Below are 25,177 nucleotides of genomic sequence, written 5' to 3' on the forward strand. Positions count from 1 at the left end.
TCAAAGCCGAGTGTTATAATAGTATCACATGAGTGTTTTAATACCTAATTAGGTATTAACAGTTGTATACAAGACTTTACAACCATAATATGAATCCTCTATAAAAGATTCACAATCATTATTTAATTTAGCTTGGATGATAAAATGTTGTACTCAGTTGTATTACAACACTCGTTTGGATGATGTAATGGTTATTAGGCCATAGGGTGTTTTACTATTGGCAATAAGCTAACTGTTTTAGAATCCTCTATAGAGGAACTAAAACTTTGCCTACTAATGTACTCACAATTTGTACTGTCTGATGAGTGGTGCGTATAAATACTAAAAATAACCCGATTTACTGGAACTTTTAATCAGATGTCGTGAAGAATAGCCGTTAACCTAGTAACAGGAGTAAGGAGTTGGACGAAATGACGATTTTAATCTATGATTTAATTTGTGATACATTTGAGCGAAATGTTCTATGAAACCGCCGCATGCAACGCAGTATTGGAAACTTTAAGGTTCTCGTACCTTCTTCTAAAAGAAAACGGGTGGAAGAATTATTTGCATAAGATGCAGGTTGGGTGGTTCAGCAGCAACGTGCAAGCATTATTTTGATTTTCGATTTGTTGGGCGCCGAAACTATTGTATAAAATTAATCAGCTATTTTCACGTTTTCCAACGTCCTGTAACTCCCGAAACCGAATTTTCCCAGAAAAGAGTAGCATATCGGTGAAATCTAAACAAAAACCCAACTAAATGACATGCATGCATAGCATGCCTACACGGTAGGAGAAACGCGAGTGACGAAAAATTAAATATTTTTTTCTTGTTGCAGAAATGGCGTCAGCGGTCGTCAAAAAGCACAGACTGAAGCGCATAAAATCCCTGGATTGACGCTTAAAAGATGATCAACCACGAACGCCGTCCAAAATCCAATAGAAATCAAAAAGCAATTATTGTAATACAGACGAGCTTACAAACAATACCAACCTTCTACGGGAAATCCCCAAAACTTTACACCAATTTATTCGCCTCCCGGAAGGTTTTTCGTTCGTTTCGTCTACCCGCATTCTACGGGGTATCCCAGAAGCTTTAAGTAGTTCGTTCGAAATTTAAATATATCGTTGCCTTCGTAGCTGTAGATCCCTCATTGGTCCAATCTATTGTAAATAGGTCTCTCTAGTGATTTGTTTGTCATATTTAGATGTTAATTGGATGTTTGGTTAAGGTTAGTACGTATTTTGTTTATTATCATGTTTAATCCCTATCTAATTCATAGACTTACAGTATACAAGCGTATTTTTTTAATGAAAATAAGGAACAAGATGAGCAGGACGTTCAGCTGATGGTAATTGATACGTCCTGCCCATGACAGTGCGGTGCCGCTCAGGATTCTTCAAAAACCCCAAAAATTCTGAGCGGCACTACAACTGCCCTCGTCACCTTGAGACAAGATCTTAAGTCTCATTTGCCCAGTAATTTCATTAGCTACGGCGCCATTCAGACCGAAACACAGTAATGTTTACACATTACTGATTCACGGTAGAAATAGGCTCCGTTGTGGTACCCGTAACCGAGCGGCATCCTGTGCAAAGGATCCTCCCACTGGCGTGCAATTGAGAATAATATCTCTAACGGAGATACAGCAAAATAGTAAAGGAAAGCGAATCTATAGTTACCTACCGTAAGCGATTTTGATTGGAAAGTCGCTACCAGTCAGCCACACCGGGAATAAGCACCTTAGTACTTGTAACATTAAACGACTTTGCCACTAGCTTACGCACACATTGAAAAATCAAAATACGACACGCAATATCAAGCTGCCATGTGGTTTATACGTTAGTATTCTAAATCTATGATGTAATTCCGCTACTAAAAGAAATTGGCAACCTTATCTAATGGTCAAATTTTGCTTTTGTATGTAAAATAATTGCAACAGCGCAACTGTTAACATTTGTTTGAGAAGGAATAAGTATGAAAGTTGAAAATTTATTAAGAAATGTTTCAAATCAAGAAGTTTTTAGAGAATCCATCTATATTACACAATGAATTAGTTTCAATTCAATAATTTGAAACCGTAAAGCTGCTTATTTTGTCATCAACAAAGTTTGTAATGCAACCACCACACGATTTGGTCCTTCGAGCCTGATATGAACATTACCTGCGAAGCAACATTTGGGTTTAATGTCAATAATGATTTAGATTATCTATATTGTTATTGGTTTTAAGTATTGATGTTTGTACAATATGCGAAATTTAAGAGTTTTTAAAAGGTTTCTCACTTTCTTGACTTGTCTGGTAAAGGTTACTATAACATAAAAGATTTTAAAATCGAAACCACAGCTTGTAATTTTATACACTTAGTCCAATTTTAGTTCTTCTAAGGCGAGGCGGCAGATGTTTTAGAATTGGTCGTGGTAGATTTTAACATTGAACAGAAGTTCCTATTTCTATCTAAGGGGTGCGGAAGCTTGTATCGCCATAGTAGGTTGCAACTATCTTTGTCATACTAAATATGTTTTTTACTTTATAGTGAAATCAAAAATGGAGAAAGCTGAAGTTGAAAAGTGTTCAAGTGGGGAAGAAGCACATCTCTCCAGGAATAGGGTAGGACATATTTTAATACTCTAATATTTCTGTCTGGTCCGAAAAATACATTGATGGCTCCAAATGGTCCAACTAAAAATTGATTTGTAATCAATTTGTAATTGGATTAATGCAAGGCTTTTATTTGCTCATTCAGAAGTAGAGATGTGGGGGGTGTCTCTTCATGTTCTACGGTATGCAATACGGGAATTGCTCGGAAGAGTTGTTCAGATTGATACCAACAGCCGAATTCCACCACCGGAAAAAAAATCACCCGCATCATATTGACGTCTTTAATTCTACAACCGCTTGTTTTGCGGGGACTTTTCGCCATGCACAGCCACTTTGTGGAATCAATTATTGGCTACAGTTTTTAAATAACAAATACGACTTAGGGACCTTCAAGAAAAGAGCATACTCCGACCTTAAGAGCCGGCACCGCATCTCTTGACCCCTGGTGGTGCGAGTGTCCATGAGCGATTTCCTCACCAATTGCCATCACGCGAGTCTTGCCTGTTTGCCCCTTCTTAAAAAAACTAACATACTCTCATTAAAGAGACATGTTTCATATACGATGGTAGTAATGAGAGGGATGAATGTATGACTGAACGTGTGTGAATAGTAGGTGAGTTCAGACCTATATGACACATGTGCAAAGGAGTGCTGAGAACAGGTTCCAGGCAGAAGAACATCTCTAACGAAGATGCAGCAAGATAAAAGAGGAAACCGAATCTATTGTTACTGTGACCGATTTTGAATTCGTCTTCGAATTTTGAAATAAGTTGTTAAAATTTAGCCATGCTTGGAATAAGCGTAGTATTTTGAAAATTAAACACATTGACATATCAAAATTGGTCACGCATTAACGAGCTATTAGGTCGTCTAAACGTTAGTATATTCTAAGTGCATAGATATCTTTAAACTGTCAAAATTTTTAAGATTTAACGCTAGTGTATATTAACGAATGCTTTACAGAGTTTCAAATCGAAACAACTCGTCCGCTCGCAGGCTATCCGTGAAGCGGCGTCACCTCCGCGTACCGCATCTCCCTACTCCAAGCCGGAGGACCCCAGCGAGGCTAGCTCCAACCTCGGCGACGACGGTGGTGATGACAGGAAACAGCCCGTGCAAATACAGGTGTGGAGAACAATAATTCGCTTTTTCATCACCAGTCGATAAGATCTCATCAAAATCGGTTCGGCTTCATTATGTCTTAATTGCAAATGAGTAGGTACACTGTTCATTAGCTTTTTTTTAGAGAGCTTGTGGGGCACCCAAATTGCCAGGCATTTAGAAAAGTGTACGCGGTTTATTTGAAGGTAGCCATGTCGTACAGCTCAGTTGTATGTGGAAGAAAGTTCCTTGACAACCGCCACACATCCAGACGTTGGGGATGAAATCCTAATTTGTAGCGTGGCATGTCAGGGATGAAATCCTAATTTGTAGCGTGGCATGTCAGGGATCTGCGCAAAACAAAAAATAATATGGTTAGATGCCACGTAAAAGAAATTCAAGCGGGCAAAGTCGCGGGCGTATATACAGGGTGGACCAAAAGTCCGTTTATAATTGGAATGATTATTAAAAAAAAACTAATTACAGTAGATCAAAACTGTTTATTGTTTTCGATAGTAAACAAAAGGGGAATTTATTTCTAAAAAATCACATCATCCATATGCAATCCTTCATTATTCTGGCATTGCTGCAATCTAGAGCGGAAATTTTCGATGACAGCTTTATATGTTTCTGTTGAGATGTTTTGGATTTCTGTGCGAATACGATCCCTTAATTCGTCAAGAGTTACTGGGTTGGTCGGCTGGAATGCAGGGGTTTTTGATCACCATGACATAGTGTCACTCCAATAACGACAATTTTGTCTATTAACATGCCCATTTAGGTGGAAGTGTGCCTTGTTGAGAAAAAAATGTTTGTAAAACTGGTGAATCGCTCTACCATTTCGTTCGCAAACTGCAACCTAGTGGCATGGTCCTGAGGCCTTAATTCCTGCACCATTTGGATTTTATAGGAATGTAGACTTAAATATTTCTTGAGAATGCGGTTTAATTCATCATTATCTTGGCACGTTAAGGACAGCAGACCGCTTTCGAGTTGATAGTCCAGGTTGGTCACGAACAGACGATTTTACTCGCTCCACGTTTTCGGAGTCCCTCGACGTTCTAGGCCGGCCAGATCGAGGTAAATCCATTGTTGAACCCGTCTTCTCAAACTTGAGCACCCATTATTTAATTAACACACCTGATGGAGCTTGATTTTTGTGTCGTATCTCCCGTTTCCGTTTCACCCTGGCGCTCATCCTGTTGTGTCAGTACGGTTTAGCAGTTTCGTGCTCATCTGGTAGCTGGTAGCTGGTAGCTGGGAGCTGGTATGGAGCGGACATCCTCAGGCTCTTTATAATAAATGTTTATTGTACGATATTTCATTGTTATCCATATTTTTATAAAAAAAGGCCGCTGAGTTTCTTGCGCCCGTTCTTCTCAGGTATGAAGCACGCTATATTGAATGGTTAGTAGTTTTTGACGTTCAAAAAGTGATTTTGAATAAAAATATTTGAATTTGAATATCACTGATTTGTTTTAGATGTTTTTACTGTTACGTTTTTACTTTTGTTTTTAATAGGCTCTGTAGTTTCTGTTGTTCTGTGTTGCTAATAGTTTAGTCGGAAAAATAAATGCTTTTTGTAGTTAACCCGTACGTAGTGAAAGGGGAACGGAAGGGGGCTTCACGTTCCAGCGAGGTCCAATTGGTCTACTATTATTCAACGAGAAACGAAGTTTCGATCGATGTTTCGGGTGTTTCCTACTACGGAGCCATTCGTACCGAAGTTTCGTCCAGAACGTCATTGTTTGAAATTTCGAATTTCCAAACCTACTTTCATTTACGTTCCGAATGAAAATTTGAATATGATAGTTGTTTGTTCGGACTTTTAACGTCAATTTGACGAAACCAAAGTTGAAAACCTTTTGATTTTTTGTTGCAAATATGCTTGAAATGGTTTCAAGAATGCATTTAGAAATGTTTACATTGCGTCTATAATACCGATATTTTTGATTGTCATTAGTTACTACCCAACGTTGGCATGGAATAGAACTATTCATATTAGTTGAATTAAAATAATGTTCATTTCAATCGTTCACCATTCGTTCACGATTATTTTCTATGGTTCCAAACTTCTTTGATGTGTCCGAAAACAAAATAGAGTAGGGTCACTATCGAAACTTCGTTTAAATTTCGTTCGTTTACAAAGTTTCGTTTTGGAGAAAGAGAGTAGACCCCCAGAGATAATGTGGCCATGTAGAGGCGATATGTCCTAAGCTTTTAAAATCTAGTGTGAATTTTCTAATTACCATTTTCTTTGTTCCGTCTTTCCCAGATAACATCAGGCGGCTGGGAGAACGACAGTTATACCGACCAGAGGCTCCGCACCAAGAGATGGCTGGGCCAGCGACCACACTCGGATTCTTCCAGGGATCTTCTGTCGTACAACCCCAGAGTGACTTGTGTCTGTGGCCAGTGCGCATGCCCGAATTGTAGGTGAGCACTTGTACATTCTCCACTGAGGGGAGATTGTTAGCTATTCCTATGAGGTTGTAGTACGAAGCCAAGGGTCCTTATTTATTTATTCATAAACTGCGTTACATGCGACTTAGTTACTAAACAAAATTGGAGTACTAAATTATCACATGCACCTCGAAAATGCATAGCAATGAACAACAGAGGAACAGACATTCAAAAATGTTTTTCCTCAAAGTATTCATTAACAAAATAGTATTTTTTTCCAAAAGTAACTTTTTTTAAGAACTCGTGGATTTATTAATTTGTTACGGCTTTTATATATTCTGGTAACTTAGTATAAAATTTAATTGATATTGGTTAAGGACCTAAATAATGTATAATGTTAATTTAGATTATTTGAAAAAAAAAACCATTATCGAGATATGTTGCGCTTAAAATACATGCTTTAGACTCGTATGTGTAGTCTTAGGCCTTTCATACGTGCGTAAGTATAAATATGAATTTTACAAGTTGAACTTCTTTTCAATATATTTAAAGAAGTATTTTCATAAAATAATTTCAAAGGTATCTCTATTTCAGAGGTAAGAGAAGACACATATGCGCCGTCAAGCAAGACTCAGGGATCGTTTGTTCTGTCGACTGTCCGGACTGTGATAATATTGGTAAGTTTTATTGTACGTAAGGGGGGGGGGGTTACATTAACTAAGCTGGGATTTTAAGGGGGTGAGGGAGTTGACCCGAATCTCATACAATCTCACGTGGGGATAAAGGGGGTCTCGGTGATATCAATTTATTTCCGCAAGAAATAGTTCAAAATTGTTAAAAACAAGTTTTGTATAAAATATATTCATATAGCGAAAAACAGCGAATGACATAATTTATAGTGTTAGATAGAAATAATTACGCATATTTTTAAATAAATCCAAAGCAACTATTAACATTTAGAATACGTATTTAGAAAAAGCCCATGTGAAACTATGGATGAGAGGGGGGCGGACAAAATCTCTCGAAAGGGAAGAGCCGACCACCTGTGGCAGATCCGGATATGTGGCGGCCCTTCACAGTGCGGTTTTCAAGGAACTTTCTTCCATGTCAACAAAGCTGTGGAATCACCTTCAAAAAAAGCGCGTACACCTCCCTTAAAGGCCGGCAACACTCCAATGATTCCTCTGGTGTTATAAGAGAATGTGGGCGGCGGTGATCACTTAACAACAGGTGACCCGTACGCTCGTTTGTCCTCCTCTTCCATAAAAATCGCCGAAATCACTTCACGTTAGTGTGAAGCCGTAAATGAAATTCTTATTTTTTGCTTGAACTTCTTTTTTTTTCAGGAACAAACGGCAAAGCTGCTAACGAGGAGGCAGATGATCAGTCTTTTTACTGTCGGTGAGTTTGGAAGTACTGTTGGTTTTAATGGATATCAAAATAAATATTTGAAATATAATATGAATTAGATTCGTTGAGGATCGTTTCAAAACTATCTTCTATAACAATGCTTTTTCCATTAAAACTGAAAGCATTGCTAATTCTCACTCTGTCTTCTTCTATTCACCTAAGTCAGAATGAGAAAAAACACTCCTTAGCGGCTGTCTTAAGTTAGTGGACCATTATGAATTAGGGGGCTAGTGACTAAAATGTTCTTACTAGTTACAAAAGCCGATAGTCCTTTGCATAGGACTATTAATATTTTTTCAAATTTAAATATAAACTACTAGGCTATTTTTAATAACAATTAGAGCAAAAAACACTGAATAAAAACTTGAAAGAATAGTGAGACCATGACACCTTAGGTCCTTTGCAAGGACTATAAATATTTTCTTTGGACTCCTGAATGGAATTCACACAGAATCGAGTAAATAATTATATATATATAGAGTATGGGAGTGTTCAACCTATAAACTTAACTATTATTAATATTGTTTGAGATTTCTTTTACCTCGACGTCGTGTGCGCACCATCTTGGATGATGAAATTGCAAACATAGACAGCTGACATTTTTTTTTCACACATTCACGAACTTCAATCACTAAAGTCATCGACAAAACACTTACTATTTTACGAGGCACCAGTAGGTACTTGAATTTGAATGAACGCCAATGTTTTGGACCCTTTAAAAGTTCTGTCGGAGTGAATTGCAACTCGCAATTTCAAATTTCTCGGGCGTAATGACTAAAGTAGTAAAGTATTCATTTATTCAGACAACACAAAACATTATATACATAGTAAAATTAACAATTTTAATAATACGGCGTCACGCAAAGGACATCCACTCAACATTATTTGGAATTGAAATAAGGATCACCCCAATTCCAACACTGATTTTCAGTAGGTACCTACCAAGTCGACCTGTTGACAGCAGCCGTAAACAACACGGTTCCTTTATTTATAGGTTTTAAAAGTGACCGTCTACAAATATTACAAAAACAGAAGAAACTAAACTAAGCTAGATTGAATTTAATGGGAGTTTTAAAAGATTTTTTTTTATCAAAATAAATAGGGTATATTTTGTGTTTTTTTTTTATTATTATTATTATTGAAGCTGTTTATTTTCTGATTATTATCATTTTTGTGCCTCTAAACACTTTTGTTTCTCTAGTAGAAAAGATTTAAGTTTGTTTTTAAAAGAGAACAAACTTTTTTGATCTTTAATAGGTGATTATGAGGTTATTGTGATCGTAATGAATACAGTCAATATGTTTGCAGGTGTCCCGAGAGGCGGGAGAGACCAAAGAATATAAGTGGAAACGATGCAGGTAAGTTTGATTTGATAAGACCGCTTGATGTGTTTTTTAATGAATTTCGAAAATCATGGTTATATAAGTGTGTATTCGCTGTTACATTTTTTTACGGTAGAGGAGAACAAACGAGCGTACGGGTCATCATCATCATCAGCCGGAAGACGACCACTCCTGGACAATGGCCTCCCCAAAGATTTCCTCGACGATTGGTCCTGCGCTGCCCTCATCCAACGTATTCCAGCGATCTTGACCAGATAGTCGGTCCATCTTGTGGGGGGCCAACCACCAATGGGTCTTCCGGTACTTGGTCGCCATTCGAGGTAACCTGATGTTAATTGATCACCGCCGCCCACTTTCTTTTGAAACACCAGTGGATATGATTCCTGTGAGGAGCATTGACGGCTTTTAAGGAAGGGTTACTTTTGTTTCTGGGATCTTATTTAAAAAGATTATACATCGCCCCACAAAAGACTTACTAACTCGACTTAGGCCGAGTAGTAGGCATTATAAGTTTATGTTTATCGTATAGAAAAGTATCATTTGTATCCAAACCAGTTGAAGATCCAAATTTATATCTGGATCTACAACTAGCGAGTTCAATCAAAGAAAAAAAATTGTTTGTCATATAAATGTCATCATATTTCACAGACGACAAAACGGAACTGTCGGACACCGACTTGGTGAACTTCATAAAGGACACGCTGAACAAGAATCCCAAAGACAGGATCACACTGTTGAAGATCGAGAAGGAGCTGCATTCGCTCGTCAATGACTCAGGGTAAGTGCGTAGACTAGTAGAAATAACAAGATGGATGACCCAATAAAGTGAGGCAACTGACAGGAATAGAATAAAAATAACAAGATGGATTTATGAAAAAAGTGAGGTAAGTAATAGGAATATAATAGAATAAAAAAACAAGACATTTGTATCAAGAAAGTCAGGCAACTTATAGGAGTAGAATAAAATATAAAAAAACAAGACTTATCTATCAAGAAAGTGAGGCAACTAATATAATTAGAATAAATAAAAATAACAATGCTGATGTATCAATAATTAGGCAAGTAACAGAAATACAATAGATAATAAAGTCATACCCCCTTATTCATAATAGTCTGCTAACTAAAAGCATTGCTAATTCTCACTCTGTTTTTTCTCTCTCTCTAAGACTCTAAGTCAGAATGAGAAAAAGCACTCCAAAGCGGCTGTTTAAAGTTAGCGGACCATTATCATTGAGTAAGGGGGTATGATACAATCTAGTAATTTTATTTACACCCATGCTTTAAATCCTCTATTAAATATTCTAAATCAGTTAGCTTATTGCCAATATTAAAACACCAAATGTCCTAATAACCATTACATCATCCAAACGAGTGTTGTAATGAAATTCAGTACAACATTACATCATCCGTTTTCATAATAACACTACTTTGGATGATATTATGGTTACTAGGACTGTCTTTTTTAATGTTAGCAGTAAGCTATTTCAGAATCTTTTATATAGGATTCATATCATGGGTGTAGATAAAGTCTTATATGCAACTGTTGATAATTAGGTATTATAACACGAATGTGGGTTAAAATGTGTGTGATAATAGTATCACATAAGTACCCTTATTGCACAACAGTTGCATAAATAACTATAAAAAAAGAAGGAAAAAGGAAATGGAAGAAAAGGTAAAAATGAAAATAAAATTGGTGTCACCAAATGGAGCTAAATAATTATTTATTGACTTATTATGAATGTAACTGGATACATAGAATAAACTCTCCATTATGCTATTTAAAAAAGGCACTGTATTATAATGTTAAGGAGAGCAAACTGAGTGCTACAAAAATATCAATATAAAAACTCAGAATTAACGAACATACAGATTAACATACATTAAGGCATTGCATCATATTAGCTGTTATAGTTAAGGTTTAAGTCAAATTTAACGTTAACAGTAACGCAGATTTTAACAGAGACTGCGGAATGTGTTGCACCATCGTATTCCTTGGTATAGTTAAAGTCAAAAAGTGAAATATCAAGTCAATATCGAATATTTATTTGAAACTTTTGACAGGTCGCTTTTAAGCTATTTAACATTAACAATAGCTTTTGCCGGTGAAGATTAGACGGTTACGGTTAGCAGTTAAAGTTATGACGTCATCTAAAATTTTCAAATGGTGCAACAATTTTTTTGCTTAACCGGTAATATAACATGGTTTTATTGCTAAGGTTAGGTGGTGGAACCCAGCCTAAGATTACTAACAATAATTATTTTATAATTTCAGCCGGTGCATTGTTCGGTTCCCGGTGATGACGTCATACGGGCGTATGCTTGTCCACCGATGCGCTGGGCTGTTCCAACTAGCTCATCATATTGACCACTCCAACAAGACCTGTGTTGTTGTCTCTAAGAACGGTGAGTGTGCTAATATTATTATTTATGTAATGAAAATAATGTTATTGACTTAAATAGATTCAATTACAAGCCAGTCGCAAGGGCCCCTTTACTAGGTGTGGACCCGTATTACTGGGTGCCCCGCTCAATCACCAAGACTAGAAAGTCAACATACTGTGTGGGAACAAAATTACACGTTGTATGTGTGTGTGTCTCTGCGTGTGTCTGAGTGTGTGTGTGTGTGTGTAGGGGTAACAGGAACTTAAAAGAAGTACACGCTCCCCCACCAGTGAAAGGGTCACATCATATAAACTTTTTTTCTTTTTAGCACCTAATCTTCACAATCCAATAGGTGCCCACGAGGCACGAGTAAATCCCTATTTAGTCTCTTGGGCTGATTATAACTATTACTACCATTATATTAATTGACAATATTTTGTAAAATGCTTGTCGTTGTCAATCTGTCAGGCTATCCAGGCAGATAACTATGATATTTGTTACTAGATCCATCTTATAATTTATATGGCTATAATTTATATCTGATAACACGGACAGTCCTAAGTGCAGAGGCTGTCTGGCCGAAGACGAAACGGTCGCTCACGTAATCCTGGACGTACGTACGGGGGTGGCCAACCAACGGGCAAAAACCTTAACAAATACGAGGTCGCTCCAGGAAGTCTGCGAACACCCCAGGAATGTTCTGAACTTCTGGAAGGAGCTGGGCTGGTTGGAGTAACTGGCCATTACTGCATGCAAAATGGACCCATGCTAGTGATCTAATTGTGGAAACAGGAGCCTCTAAACCATACCATACCATATCTGATAACACTATTATGCACTGTGAAACGCAGATGTTGTCTTTATTCGATAGATAAGTAGTAAGTAGCCTATTCGGTACTTTTTTATATAGGAGGGAGCAAACGGGCAAGAGGCTCACGGAATGGGGAGTGGTGAGGCAACCGCTCATGGACACCTGTAACAACACAAAGTCGTATCTGTTCTGGAAAACAGCAACTGGTAATTGATTCCACTAAGTGGCTGTACGAGGTGAGAAAAATCTTGCAAAACGCGTGGTTGTGGGATGCCAGACGTATTGCGAGTGGTGGAATTTGGCCGCTGGAATCAACCCGAACAGCTCCTATGAGCACTCCCTGTGATAAATGCGGTAGAAGATGCAGAGATCAAGCTGATATAATATAACTTAATCATTGGTCTTTCGAGCCGCTCTTCGTTGAATGGGGTCAAATGGAAGAAACTGGTACCGGTCCAATACTTTTCTTGTACATTGTGGAACAGCCCCTTATAAACATATTATTATTGTGAATGTAAACATTGAATTAATATTGAAGGGACCAGCGGCGGCAGAATTCCATGCACGAGCTTCAAGCAGTGGTGCAGTCGAGTGTTCCCCAGGTCTCCGCCGAGGGCACACGACGATACTCTAGCCAAGTAAGTGTCGGCATGATAATAAACACATATTATTGGGAATATGCATATTTATTGTATGTCTTTATTTGATAAGCTATTTCGCTTTATAACAAAGAAAAAAGTAACTCAAAGTATTGGAAAAATAGCTTAAATTCACTACCAGATGCGGAGTAGGCTGTAGAAAATTTCATTAATGTAAGTGGTTTGAGTGAAAGACACGTGGTTGTACTTTTAGGTAACATCCGCTTCGCAGACGTCGCTTTTTAAATTTTGATTTATAGACCTTTGTAAAAAATATTAATGTACTAATTATTCTAATGAATAAAGTTTCTTAAAAAATATATCATATAGCATACTTATAGTTAATAAACTTTGATCATTTATACTCTATCTATCTAGATGAAAACATCGAAAAAAATGAGGTTGATAGTAAAACTCTATTTTGAACAATGCACGCATACTAACAAAAAGTGACATACAAAATAATAAATCTCCCCTGTTTTCATCGGCTCTATCCAGACGTATAAATTATGTAATTTGAAAAAGTATCATTTTAATTTATTGAAAATTTTAACAAAAGTAGGATGAAACCTATTGGAAAAGGAAGAGAATATAACAAAAATGAAAACGGAAAAATAAATTACGGGCGATCTGAAGTCGGGAAGTGGAAAATGGGGGGTGTTTAAGGGTAAAAAACGGTTTATCACGATTTCCGGCAAAACTACAAGTTGTATAGAAACAGGTGGCAAAGTTGTAGGTAATAAAAATATCTACAACTTATGTTTTCACATTTTTTTCACATAACCTAAAAATTTGTGAAAATTTCAATAAACCAAGATTTTGGTTTTTTATTTACAACTTTAACAAAAAAAATCCAATGGGTTTCATCCTACTATTATTTCTTTTAGTTTCAAAAATTATCGACCCTGGTCTATATTATATATTATTCATAAAGTTATGTGTGTTCACACAAGTGAATTTTCTAGCTCTGTCGTAGCCATAATTTTAACGCCACACTTGCTCGTATAGTGAGCCTTATTACATCGTTCTTAGGGCCAAAAACCGAACTATAACACGTACAGAATAATATTATTATCCCTTCAAAGTAAAGTTAATACCTAACTGCCAATTATATGAGAATAAACAGAGCGAGGCTGTAGTGTATTTGCTATATGTAAATAATCAACTTATATTTGGCGAGTGCAAAAAAAAACATTCGCGTTCAACATTCCATTATTTTCTTATTTTGTTTGTATCGCAAGGCTTTGTTTGTTTTTTTCTTGCAAGTGTATTGAAAAAGTGCTTATGAAACTCGTGAACTTACTCACTAGACACTCGGCTGACTTATGATTACTGCAACCCACAGCCTCGTTTATGATGAACAACTTACATCAGTTGTATCATAATATACTATTCTTAATGATACCACCGACTGGGTACAGCGTACGGGTCACCCGGTGTTAAGTGATCACCGCTGCCCACATTCTCTTGCAACACCATAGGAATCACAGGAGCGATTCCGGCCTTTAAGGAAGGTCTACGCGCTTTTCGTGAAGGTACCCATGTTTTATCGTCCCGGAAATACCGCACAATGAAGCTCATTCCACAGCTTTGTAGAACGTTGTAGATAGCTCCTTGAAAACCGAACTGTGGAGGACCGCCACACATCCATGTGTCGCGTGTGTCCATACTTTTTAGAGTGGGTGGTAATTTTTGACTTTCAATAAGCGATTTAATATTATATTTTGAATTAATATAGTTCCAATTCACATTTGACTTGCTTGCTATTGACAGGTCGATATTGAAGCGAGCGGGTGGCAGTAGCGAAGACGGTGCCGGCAGCGGCAGTGACGTCACGCGCAGCAAGTCCCTAGAGCAGAGGGAGAAAGATTATGAGCGAGTGAGACGAAGGATATTTAGTACGGTCAGTGAACGTGTTATTTATCTATACAACTGTTCATACAATAAATTTGTCGTGAGTGTTTGTCATATTAAAATGCCTTTTACAATATGCAGTATGCATATGAATATTTATATAGAGCTGTTAACAAAAAAAAAATTTTTCGTTATTTACATAGAGCTGTTAATAAAAAAAAAATTAAATTTTGTCTTGTCTGTCTCCCTGTTTGGGCCCTTACCTCGCCCTTTTATTTTCAGGCACCAACTACACTTGCATGAAGGATACCCGCAAATTTTTGTTATAATTTTTATTTGTATAATTAACCCCAAAAGTGGGGGATATCATATTAAAATAACAAATTGTTTACGTTCATACAATTGTAGCAACACGCGCGTCGGTAGCGCGTTTCTCGTGAGTTCACAGCTACTATATAATCGCAAGTAAACTGTCGCTTTCAAGTTTAAAGAAAAGTGGTGTGATTGGGCCTGTCTCTGAATCTTGACGTAACTTTTCAGAAAGTTGTCAGGACTTAGGGCACTAATATGTCAGAAAATCAATTAGAATTCCGGGATGAACGTGTAAAATGAAATGAATAATATTGCGTTTCAATTTCACTGACCCCTCAGTCAGTCACATCGACTCCGGAGACCCTGTAAAAAATACTAAGCTTTAAAGAAACTTTACCAGTGGTATGCTTTTATTTGCACAGGATTCTGGCGAGATTTTGGGTACCACAACGAAGCCTTTTAAAGCCGTAAAGTAATGTGTAAGCATTATTGTAATACGGTCTAAAGGGCGCCGTAGCTATTGAAATTACTAGGCAAATGAAACTTAACATCTTATGTCTCAAGGTGACGAGCGCAATTGTAGTGCCGCTCAGAATTTAAGGTTTTTCAAGAATCCTGAGCGGCAATACATTGTAATGGGCAGGGTGTATCAGTTTTCATCAGCTGAACGTCCTGCTCGTCACGTCCCTTATTGTAATAAACAAAAGAATTGACATTGTCAATATTTACAGGATAATTGTACGCAGGACGAGGGTCAATGGCCGTGGATGGGATCTGGTCCTGTGAAATTGTTGACGCCGGAACTCGGGAGAAACAAACTAGTAAAGGTAGGTAAAATAAGGTGATAAAGTGAGACGTGTACATGTAAAAGAATGAAAAAATTAAAAAGGATTGTGTGGTTTTATGAGACCACGGTAAAAGTGAAACTTTTTTTCACATTAAAGACTTAAATGTCTAAAAAATAACAACATTTACATTAAACACTGACAAAATAAACAAAATAGCGTGGGAACTGCGAACTATAGACGCCGCCCGACCGTCACGCGACATGCAACACACAGACGAAATAGTTTGAGACGATGTAATAAAAGTTTCACTTTAAAAAAGACTCGATTGCGCAATAAGTAAAACCGTTGACTAAACATTGTTTGCACTAAACTCTTTAAGCGCCTAAAGACTTATGTAACGTCTAAATTGGCTTTTTGAAGGCACTTCTTGGCAGGGGAAAATCTTATTCTTACGACCGGCGCACACGATAATAGAATAATAAAAATTTATAAAATAAATATATATAGTTAGACACTTTTTGTATGGGTGAAATCTCGGAGTTCGCGTCACCGAAATGCTTATAGCAGTATATCTGTAGCTATACAGCTGACGTATTGTGCAACATTAATGCTGTGTTTATATTATAAGTGTAATTAAATGGATATACTGTGCATTGTTGAAATAGTGTTTTTGTTTAATTATTATATTATTGAAAATTTGTTTTAAAATTAAATAAAAATTAATAATTTAAATGTTCTAAGTTTTCACTTTTATCGGCAGTCTCAACAACTGCCATTTTTTTTTATATGGATTTGGCTCTCAAAAGCTTGGACTAAGCACTTTGGTGATTTTATGTATTCTGCGGGAATGATGACGTTTACTGGTTTTTGAAATTACCGTTTTTCAAAAATCCAAACGACTGTTCAATTCAAATTCAAATATTTTTATTCAAAATAGGATGTGAAATCACTTATTGAAAGTCAAAAAAACTACCACCCATTCCAAAATGAATGCCTCAGGCCTGAGAAGAATGGGCGCAACATACTCAGCGGGCTTTTTTTTTCATCAAAAATATGTTTTACAATTAAAGTACCATTTAATTTTAATTTTTACATTATTACATTTATTTTTACATTTAACATTAAATTTAATAGTGCTCGTGTTAGATGTACTACAATGAACAAAATAATCAATTGGCAGGTACAATCACTAGAGACTCGTGGCGATGGTGCAACTAGAGGGGTGGTGTCGAAGAGTCACAGCTTCGGAGGCTACACCGCTGAACCCAGCCAGCCCAGGGTTCTGAGCAGACAAGGTATTTTTGAGTTCAAAGTCAAAGACAAATAAACTTTATTCAATTAGGCTTAAACTAAGCGCTTTTGAATCGTCACTATAAATATTTCTTTTATATCAGTAAATCTGCCTAAGCGTAGGAAGAACACACAAGAAACTCAACACTGCCACTAATCAATAAAAAAAAATTTACAATGGCTGCAATATACATTTTTATTAATCGTGTTTGAATAATATCAAATATTTCATAAAAAGTAATAAATAATTAACTGTATAAATATAAATTATCGTATATTGAATGCATCAACCTTGAGAGCTTGAATTCATTGTTTGTGTAAGGATGCTTCGTGAACATGATGGTCGTGATTACACAATGACTTAATAACTATAACAGGTCGACCTGGCACCACAAGCAGCACCTGTTCACGAGTTCACACATGGACCGAGATCAGCCATCGTTCCTTTCGCACATATTTGAGGGAAGGAGACGACCCGGCACGCGAAGCCACGAGCAGTATACTTATGAGAATACTTTGTGAAACGCGTGCAGAGTTTTAAGTTAAAACCAATAAAGTTTTTAAATTTTCTTCGCCAATAAAAACTCCTGTACGCTTTAGATTAACATAAACGAAACAACAAACATTTTTTTAAATAGGAGCCATTCATAAATTAAGTCACAGAAGTTCTATGGTGTTTTGACCCCTCCCCTTCTTTCACAGGTGAACACTTATGAAATCCACTCCCTATTGCTGTGGCGTCACATTTTTTAATTTTATTATTATATGTGTAAGCTAAGATGTTTTCCAAATTGTTCTAGGCGGTTTTATGATTATTTAACAATAAGTTATTGGCGCTAAACCAGTACACGATGTCAGATAGAGCATTGTTTACTTCGTCATATAAAACTTGGCTTCGTTTCACTTTGAATATAAGTGAAGTGCCATCCGCAAACAATACCACCTTGTGTTTTTTTTCTACAAGGTGAGGTAGATCATTTATATAAATTAGGAAGAGTGGGTCCAAGAATAGACCCTTGTGGTACCCCCATACCGAGAGGACTCCCAAGAGATCTCCTGCCATTCACCTCGACCCTCTAAATCCTATTATTTAAATATGAGATCAGAAGATCGAGTGCAGATCCTCTTATACCATAGTGGCATAGCTTCCTGACCAGTGTTGAATGTTGAACACAATCAAAAGCCTTAGATAAATCACAGAAGATACCAAGTGCATTCTGTGATTCCTCCCAGGCCTCAAAAATATTCCTGATGAGTTCAACACCTGCATCCGTAGTCGACCGTCCCCTAGTAAAGCCAAATTGTTTTATATGAAGTAACTTATAAGTGTTAAAGTGAGTAAGCATTTGGCTTAAAATAATTTTTTCTAAAATTTTACTAAGCCTCGGCAACACCGAAACAGGTCGATAGTTATTCGGGTCAGAAGTGAGTCCCGATTTAAATATTGGTGTTATTTTACTATACTTCAGAAGGTCAGTCTAATCACAAAACCTGAAAGACGAGATGCCTTTTTGGAAATGTAGTCAATGAGCTCTCTATAATCTAATTTTGTGTCAACCATGTTTTTACAAGCTTATAGCCGTCATCTGTCAATCTATCAATGACTGAACGTTTCATACCATCGAGTGTATCGCTTTTTTCTTAGAGAATTTCGCTAGGCTGGCACTGACTAAAATGGCCTGCAAAATGTTTCGCAGCATTGATGTCGGGACATTCAAAGTAGTTGTTGAGCAACTTGTCGCTACGTTTGTTCCCATTGTGTCCGTGGCTTAACTCTTACAACTATAGGCAGTAGAAAGATGCGTTATAAAAGTTTCAGGCGGTCAGTTTTATGCTGTATGTTTCAGGCGATCTGGCTTCCAGCAGTTGGCGGTTGTCACCTTCCAGTTCAGGTTACAAGACGCTAAGTCTTCGCAGTACTGACTCAATCACGCCGTCACCCACTGGTAATAATATATATTTTTAACTATTTTTTTTCGACGTTATTAAAATCATCTGTATATATTTGACTACCAACTAAAGTTGAAGCTAAAGTTTAAATATGTTGTTTTAAAAAGACGGCACAACGAGAAAAATGTGTTCTTATACTTTTGATAGTGTTCTACTAATATTTGAATTAAGGTGGCGCCAGTCCGGAGCCGGGAAGTGAAGCCGCGACCCTCGTGTGGGCAGTAACGGATATCGCGGCAGTGCCGCCGGGAGCTATCGTTATCCATCCACAGGTAAAACCGGTATAAATACTTTTCAAGAAAATTTATTGACTAATTTAATAAATGTATTTATTAACGTGTATGGTGTAAGTCCATAATTATTGAAATGTGTCTCGTTTGGTCACGGGTGAAACAACTGTACTTCAGTAAGTAACACCACATCCAGGGACGTCCGCTCCCAACCAATGGCTAATTGGAACTGCCCTGTTGTGCTGTGAATTCTTTATACTATAGCTTTTAATGTCACAGGTATAATGTCACTGTCATGACATATTTAATTCAGACTAGATGTCAAGACACTACTGTTATGGTTTGTCTTAAGTGTTAATTCCGCTAAGATTTGTCGTTAACCACTTCGACACGTGTTTCAAACTCAGAAACGAAAGAGAGTTCTCTGTTTCAGAGCTAGGTGAGTCAACATCTCCTGAGCATGCCTCGTGTCGAGTTTTAGTGGAAGTAACACTTGAGACATTCAATTACATCTGTATATATCCTGTTATTTTTTTGTAGTAGCGCCTGTTAGTGATTTATACTGCATGTGTACTAAATTGTTGTAAGATTTATCATTTGCTTAATGTGAATTGAGCTTTAGATCCACCGTCGATAGTGATTTCTTTGCGATTTTGCCAAATGAACTATCGTGTCCACGTGAAATTACAGAAGCGTTGCCGGCTTGGCTTATTACAAGGTTTTATTGAATTATTTTCACCACGGCATCAAAAAATGTAAGCTAATAATATTATTGCAGTGGCAGCATCAACTTTGATTAACTTGAATTCACAACATTTCCTTCCGCAAATCAATTATTACACACTTCAGTTGTCAATAATACTTCTCATTTCGCTGCTCGTACTTGTTGGACACTGCAGATCAGCAGTAAAATGCACGGAGTTGTAACGCTTATTATAATATCACTGAATGTTCTCCAGGATTGTCAATTTAATAATCATGTGCGCCTCTATATGTCCTAAGGATTATTCTCGACTGATATCGAACAATGTAGTGAATAGTAAGAGCAAAATAAATATACTTATTTACGATAGGGAGTGAAAGTAACATAAAATTTGCAACAACACTTGGTCATGAAGCTACATCAGTTCATTTAACCTGATTCCTGCCGCCGAATTCCACCTTCGCACGACACGCCACAAGTTAGGATATCATCCCCACCATCTGGATGTGTGGCGGTCCTCCACAGTGCGGTTTTCAAGGAGTTTTCTTCCTCGTACTACTAAGCTGTGGAATGAGCTTCCTTGTGCGGTGTTTCCGGGACGATACGACATGGGTACTTTCAAAAAAAGCGCGTACATCTTCCTTAAAGGCCGGCAACGCTCTTGTGATTCCTCTGGTGTTGCAAGAGAATGTGGGCGGCGGTGATCACTTAACACCAGGTGACCCGTACGCTCGTTTGTCCTCCTATTCCATAATAAAAAAACAGTTCTTAAAGGGGCTTATGACATGGAGAGAAGAACTGACAAGAAACACCCAGTCCATCTTTTAAATCAAATAACAACTTAGCCCCCTTAATATAATATTATACAATTTTAGGTGGCCTGTGCAGAACCATAAACATTATCATCTATGTAATCTGCTATAGAAAACCTTCTTTGTCAAAGAAGCTTTAATATTATAGAATTTGCGCTCATTGAGTCCTTGTATACTGACTGGTATTTTATTGTAAAATTGAATAACAAGACCTATTAAGGAGTCCTTAGCTCTAGCTAACTTATTATGGTACATACGAAGAAAGAATAAACAAGTAAACTGGCTGCTTATGTAACAGCAACTTATATCAAACTCGACCTTAGTGTACGCGACATATGGTCGAGAATATCTTGAATACGCTGGAGTTGTAAAAATATGTTTGTGTAAATAATGTTTGCTATGACTTGTTTCAGACTGGCAGACCACTGACCAACCCGGATGGGTCACTTTATCATTTTGACCCAGCAAATCCGCCCGCTATATATACACCAGAAAATGAAAAGGTATGAGATGATACGATTGATTACAGAGCTCACCTTGCTAGAAGACCAATGCACGCCACTGTAACCTACTCGATCCCGATAATTGCATATAAGGAAATTGACTTGGGATATCGCTCTTTAAAATCTAAACATGTTATTATTTTGAAGTGATATCCTTCACTTCGGGATTGATTATACAAATTAAATGAAATTTCAATATTATTGTCAATCCTTTGGTTGATTGCATTTCACTAAAGCCAAACATGTTGCAACCTTACAGACAGAAATAAACGAAAAGCGAAGAGGCAAACTGGAAAAGCAGCACTCTTTCATTGACGCTGGTAAGCATACAACCAACCGTATACACAATTAGTATTTAATTACCTATTCGTTAAGATAACGTTATACGAAGTTGTTTTGAACTGCATAAACATTGCACAAATTCTGTTTCAAATAGGCTATTATTCGATTTTTTTTTAATATATTCGAATTTTAAAAAGATTCGATATCCATCTGGTACATATTTTTATTTCCTCAAAATAATTCCACTTTATGCTGAAAAAAATTGTTATAAATTAAAATGATAATATTCTCTTCATGGTCTTCATAATATTAACAAAAAAACGTCAAATGTGCAGTGCAATGTTTATTGAAAATAAAAATGACCATTCATACAATTACCAGTGGGAGGCACATATTCACAGGATGCCGGCTAGATTATGGGTACCACAACGGCGCCTATTTCTGCCGTGAATCAGTAATGTTTAAGCATTACTGTGTTTCGGTCTGAAGGGCGCCTTAGCTAGCGAAATTACTGGGCAAATGAGACTTAACATCTTATGTCTCAAGGTGACGAGCGCAATTGTTATGCCGCTCAGAATTTTTGGGTTTTTCAAGAATCCTGACTGACATTACATAGTAATGGGCAGGGAGTATCAATTACCATTAGCTGAAGTCCTGCTCGTCTCGTCCCTTACTGTCATACAAAAAAATAGTCCGTATCGTTGGTGTGTTGCTAAAAACAAATTGTTTCTGCTATAGTGACGTCACAAAATGGTGGTAGGCGTTTTCGGTCACGTGACATACAGATAAAACTATTATTTTAAATTTGAAAAAAAAAAATAACTGATTCTCATAATTTTTATAACAAATTAGTATTGAAATGTAAAGTAACGAAAGTAAAAACTATATAAATAACATACTTTCATAATTTACTTGGTAGATTAAACTGACCAATTATGGATATCATTATTCACTAACAATATAAAATACTACGTGTCGTACGAGGATGCGGCTTTTTGAATGACATTGCGAAATGTGTATTCTTTGTTCTTTTATGTGTGAACACGCATACCTACAGTTAATCATTGCAATTAGACAATTATTTTGCGATTTAGGGCTATTTTTTGAATTAAAACTTTATTTATAACAAATACAAACTACACAGAATTATACAATTACATATTATAGAAAAACACTATATAAAAAATAACACAAAAACATTACAAAGAAAATATTAAATGTATACATACATTTTTCACGATGGTTCTTATTGCTTGGCTTTTGCATCAAGCATTGACACTTTAATGCAAACTCAATTTTTACTTCTTGGTGCCTCTGACTTGGCCCCGTATCAGTTAATCCTAAATCTGATCGTGGAATGCACGCCAAAGTGCGCTTCCCAACCCTTCACAACACTATAGCCCGAGTGAGATTTGTTTTAGGAACAACAACACATACGATACGAAATACTGTTGCGGAATACTCTAAAGTGGTGTCTCCCTCTTACTCGGTACGTCATCTATACGATATCTTTTATCAAATTTGTACATTTTTTTACTTTATATATATGGGCGCAAATCGCCACCTACCGTCAATTGTTTGCAACTATTGATATTTATGTTTTAGTTTATCATTAAAATGAATATATTATTATAGATATATCTGAAATATATAAGATTTAAATACAAATAGCTATTTGTAAACATAAAACTGTTATTTATTAAGGTCTAACTAATTTAATAGACACTGTTTTGACTGTTTGATTTGTTTGAAGATGTTTGATGTTCTATTTATTGTTAAAATACTTAATTGAATGTGAAAATGCACAAATTAATTTGTATTAGAATTAATATCGTTATTCTGTATCAAACTTTATTATTTTATGCATTAAGTTGTTCTTAATTGTATTTCGAAACTTGCTTGCAGCGCCATCTTCTTACTTCGTAATGTTTGTTCAAATTAAATGAACAAACTATTATATAAATCATTTGAAGTGATATATAAATTCACTAATACATTTATTGAGCTGTATTTAGGAATTATTTTACAATACCTAATTGTATTTGTGTTTTAAAAGAAGTTGTATCTACTCTGTCTCATCTATTGTACGGAAGCTATAAAAGCGGTTGTTTTATGTAAAGACGGTTCATATCTATACTAGCAGTTGTGCTTCAATAAACTGAGAAATTCTTAGTGTTGTATTTCTTCATGGTGGACTCTTCAAGTAAACCCTGGTTTAACGCCCACATATACTTAATAGGTGTGCTGACACGCTTTGTGGTGTTATCGGCAAAATAAAAAAGATGAATCACTATTTGTTTTTATTAACGGCAGGTTAAACAAACACCTCTCAATCTTAGGCTGCGGAGATTACAGAGCGTGTAGATTCTATGATAGTACAGATGAAGCCCCGTTATACATACTCCCCGAATGTGGTTCATTAATGTGTAAACGTAGCATTTCTTTACAATATGTAATGTTTTTAAAGTGATTACCCTCACTTCTAGGATTAATACACAAATAAAATTTGAAAAACAAAATTTTATGAACGATGACGTTCCGTGCCGGTGCTCTAACCAACTGAGCTAACCGTTCAAGTACCGCCTCGTTATAAAATTCTGTTTAAATTCTGGGAAAACCAGTTCTTCAACCAATTGAGATACTTCACTCTGCTTCTTCTCTCTTCACGCTAACTGCAAAAGATATAATAAAATTCATGAAAATAATCAATCTTAACTGAGCAATGGCTATCACAATAGATCACATTGGTCCCAGTGAAATAGGACTGCTCAGAACTGTACTAAAGCTCTTTACAAACCAAGACCAAATGGCAAGTTATTCTTATTCTTAGAATATTTTGTCTACTAGGGTTGTTTTATGAGAAAAAGTGACGAACGATACGAACTTTCCTACCTATTATAATACAGCGAACCATATATATAGCATACCCATTACAAAATTGCAAAATTGCAGCTCAAGAAAGCAGCTACAAAAAAAAAAAACTAAACGTTCTCGTGATTCCTCTGGTGTTACAAGAGAGTAGGGGCTGCGGTGATCATATACCATCAGTAGATACCGTAAGCTCGTTTGTCCCCCTATTCCATAAAAAAATACTTTCATTTTTAACCCTATATATTTCTTACCTACCATAATTATACCTTAAATATCAATAAAATAGTATTATTTGTACGGTAAGTCGGTGCCAAGCCAAATGTAATAGTAGGTGCCTACACTTGCCACGCGTGACTTTGAGCGGGATAGCTTCGTCTAGAACAAAACAACCCAAGTGGACAGACACGCGTCGACAGACAACCTGAATAATTATTACAATAAGCTTTTTATAATATTAAGTTTTACTTTTTTTAAGTTTTGGCACCGACTTAAAACCTATCAATAGGTAGCACATATAAATAATAGTATTTTATTAATATTAAAGGTATAGGTTTGCTTAATAGGTGTATTAAATTAAGTTTTTAGTTACTTGTTTGATACTTTTTAATTTTTTGAAGTCGGTTTTTTTAAACGTTTTTTTTTTCATGACAACGCATGAATGACGGTCGCGTTCTCTACTATAAAGTCATTTTCGTGTTCTAACAGAGAGTGATTGCGCGTCAGAGGAGTGCCGCAAGTGTTGCTGCGATTGTTCTGGAAATGGCAGCTGCGAAAAGTGTGCGAGTGAAAAGGTAAATACTTAGTCTAGCCATAACATTGTTACAAGGATTTTTTTTTTATTTGAAAACTTCTTCAGTCGCGTTGGGCACTTTTTGATAGAGGAAAATCTTTTAGGTAGGCGTCACTGA

General features: G+C 36.5%; 1 protein-coding gene across 3 annotated transcripts in view; it reads left to right on the forward strand.

Annotated features, from left to right (window-relative positions):
- Positions 1 to 25,177, forward strand: part of LOC126968294 (uncharacterized) — an 85,028-nt gene that overhangs the window by 29,760 nt on the left and 30,091 nt on the right. For 2 of the 3 annotated variants that reach the window (XM_050813204.1, XM_050813205.1), the window contains exons 2-19: positions 821 to 1,213; positions 2,519 to 2,592; positions 3,547 to 3,708; positions 5,960 to 6,120; positions 6,682 to 6,764; positions 7,434 to 7,488; positions 8,806 to 8,855; positions 9,489 to 9,618; positions 11,116 to 11,246; positions 12,575 to 12,674; positions 14,448 to 14,577; positions 15,572 to 15,667; positions 16,809 to 16,923; positions 18,766 to 18,864; positions 19,040 to 19,140; positions 21,027 to 21,116; positions 21,376 to 21,436; positions 24,975 to 25,060. In XM_050813204.1, coding sequence (XP_050669161.1) covers positions 2,530 to 2,592; positions 3,547 to 3,708; positions 5,960 to 6,120; positions 6,682 to 6,764; positions 7,434 to 7,488; positions 8,806 to 8,855; positions 9,489 to 9,618; positions 11,116 to 11,246; positions 12,575 to 12,674; positions 14,448 to 14,577; positions 15,572 to 15,667; positions 16,809 to 16,923; positions 18,766 to 18,864; positions 19,040 to 19,140; positions 21,027 to 21,116; positions 21,376 to 21,436; positions 24,975 to 25,060 — 1,713 coding nt within the window. In that variant the 5' untranslated portion in view covers positions 821 to 1,213; positions 2,519 to 2,529. The remainder of the gene's footprint in view (positions 1 to 820; positions 1,214 to 2,518; positions 2,593 to 3,546; positions 3,709 to 5,959; positions 6,121 to 6,681; positions 6,765 to 7,433; positions 7,489 to 8,805; positions 8,856 to 9,488; positions 9,619 to 11,115; positions 11,247 to 12,574; positions 12,675 to 14,447; positions 14,578 to 15,571; positions 15,668 to 16,808; positions 16,924 to 18,765; positions 18,865 to 19,039; positions 19,141 to 21,026; positions 21,117 to 21,375; positions 21,437 to 24,974; positions 25,061 to 25,177) is intronic. The other variant, XM_050813206.1, reaches the window with a different exon arrangement.

This window comes from Leptidea sinapis, chromosome 15 (genome assembly GCF_905404315.1).
Source record: "Leptidea sinapis chromosome 15, ilLepSina1.1, whole genome shotgun sequence".
Taxonomy (NCBI): Eukaryota; Metazoa; Arthropoda; class Insecta; order Lepidoptera; family Pieridae; genus Leptidea; species Leptidea sinapis.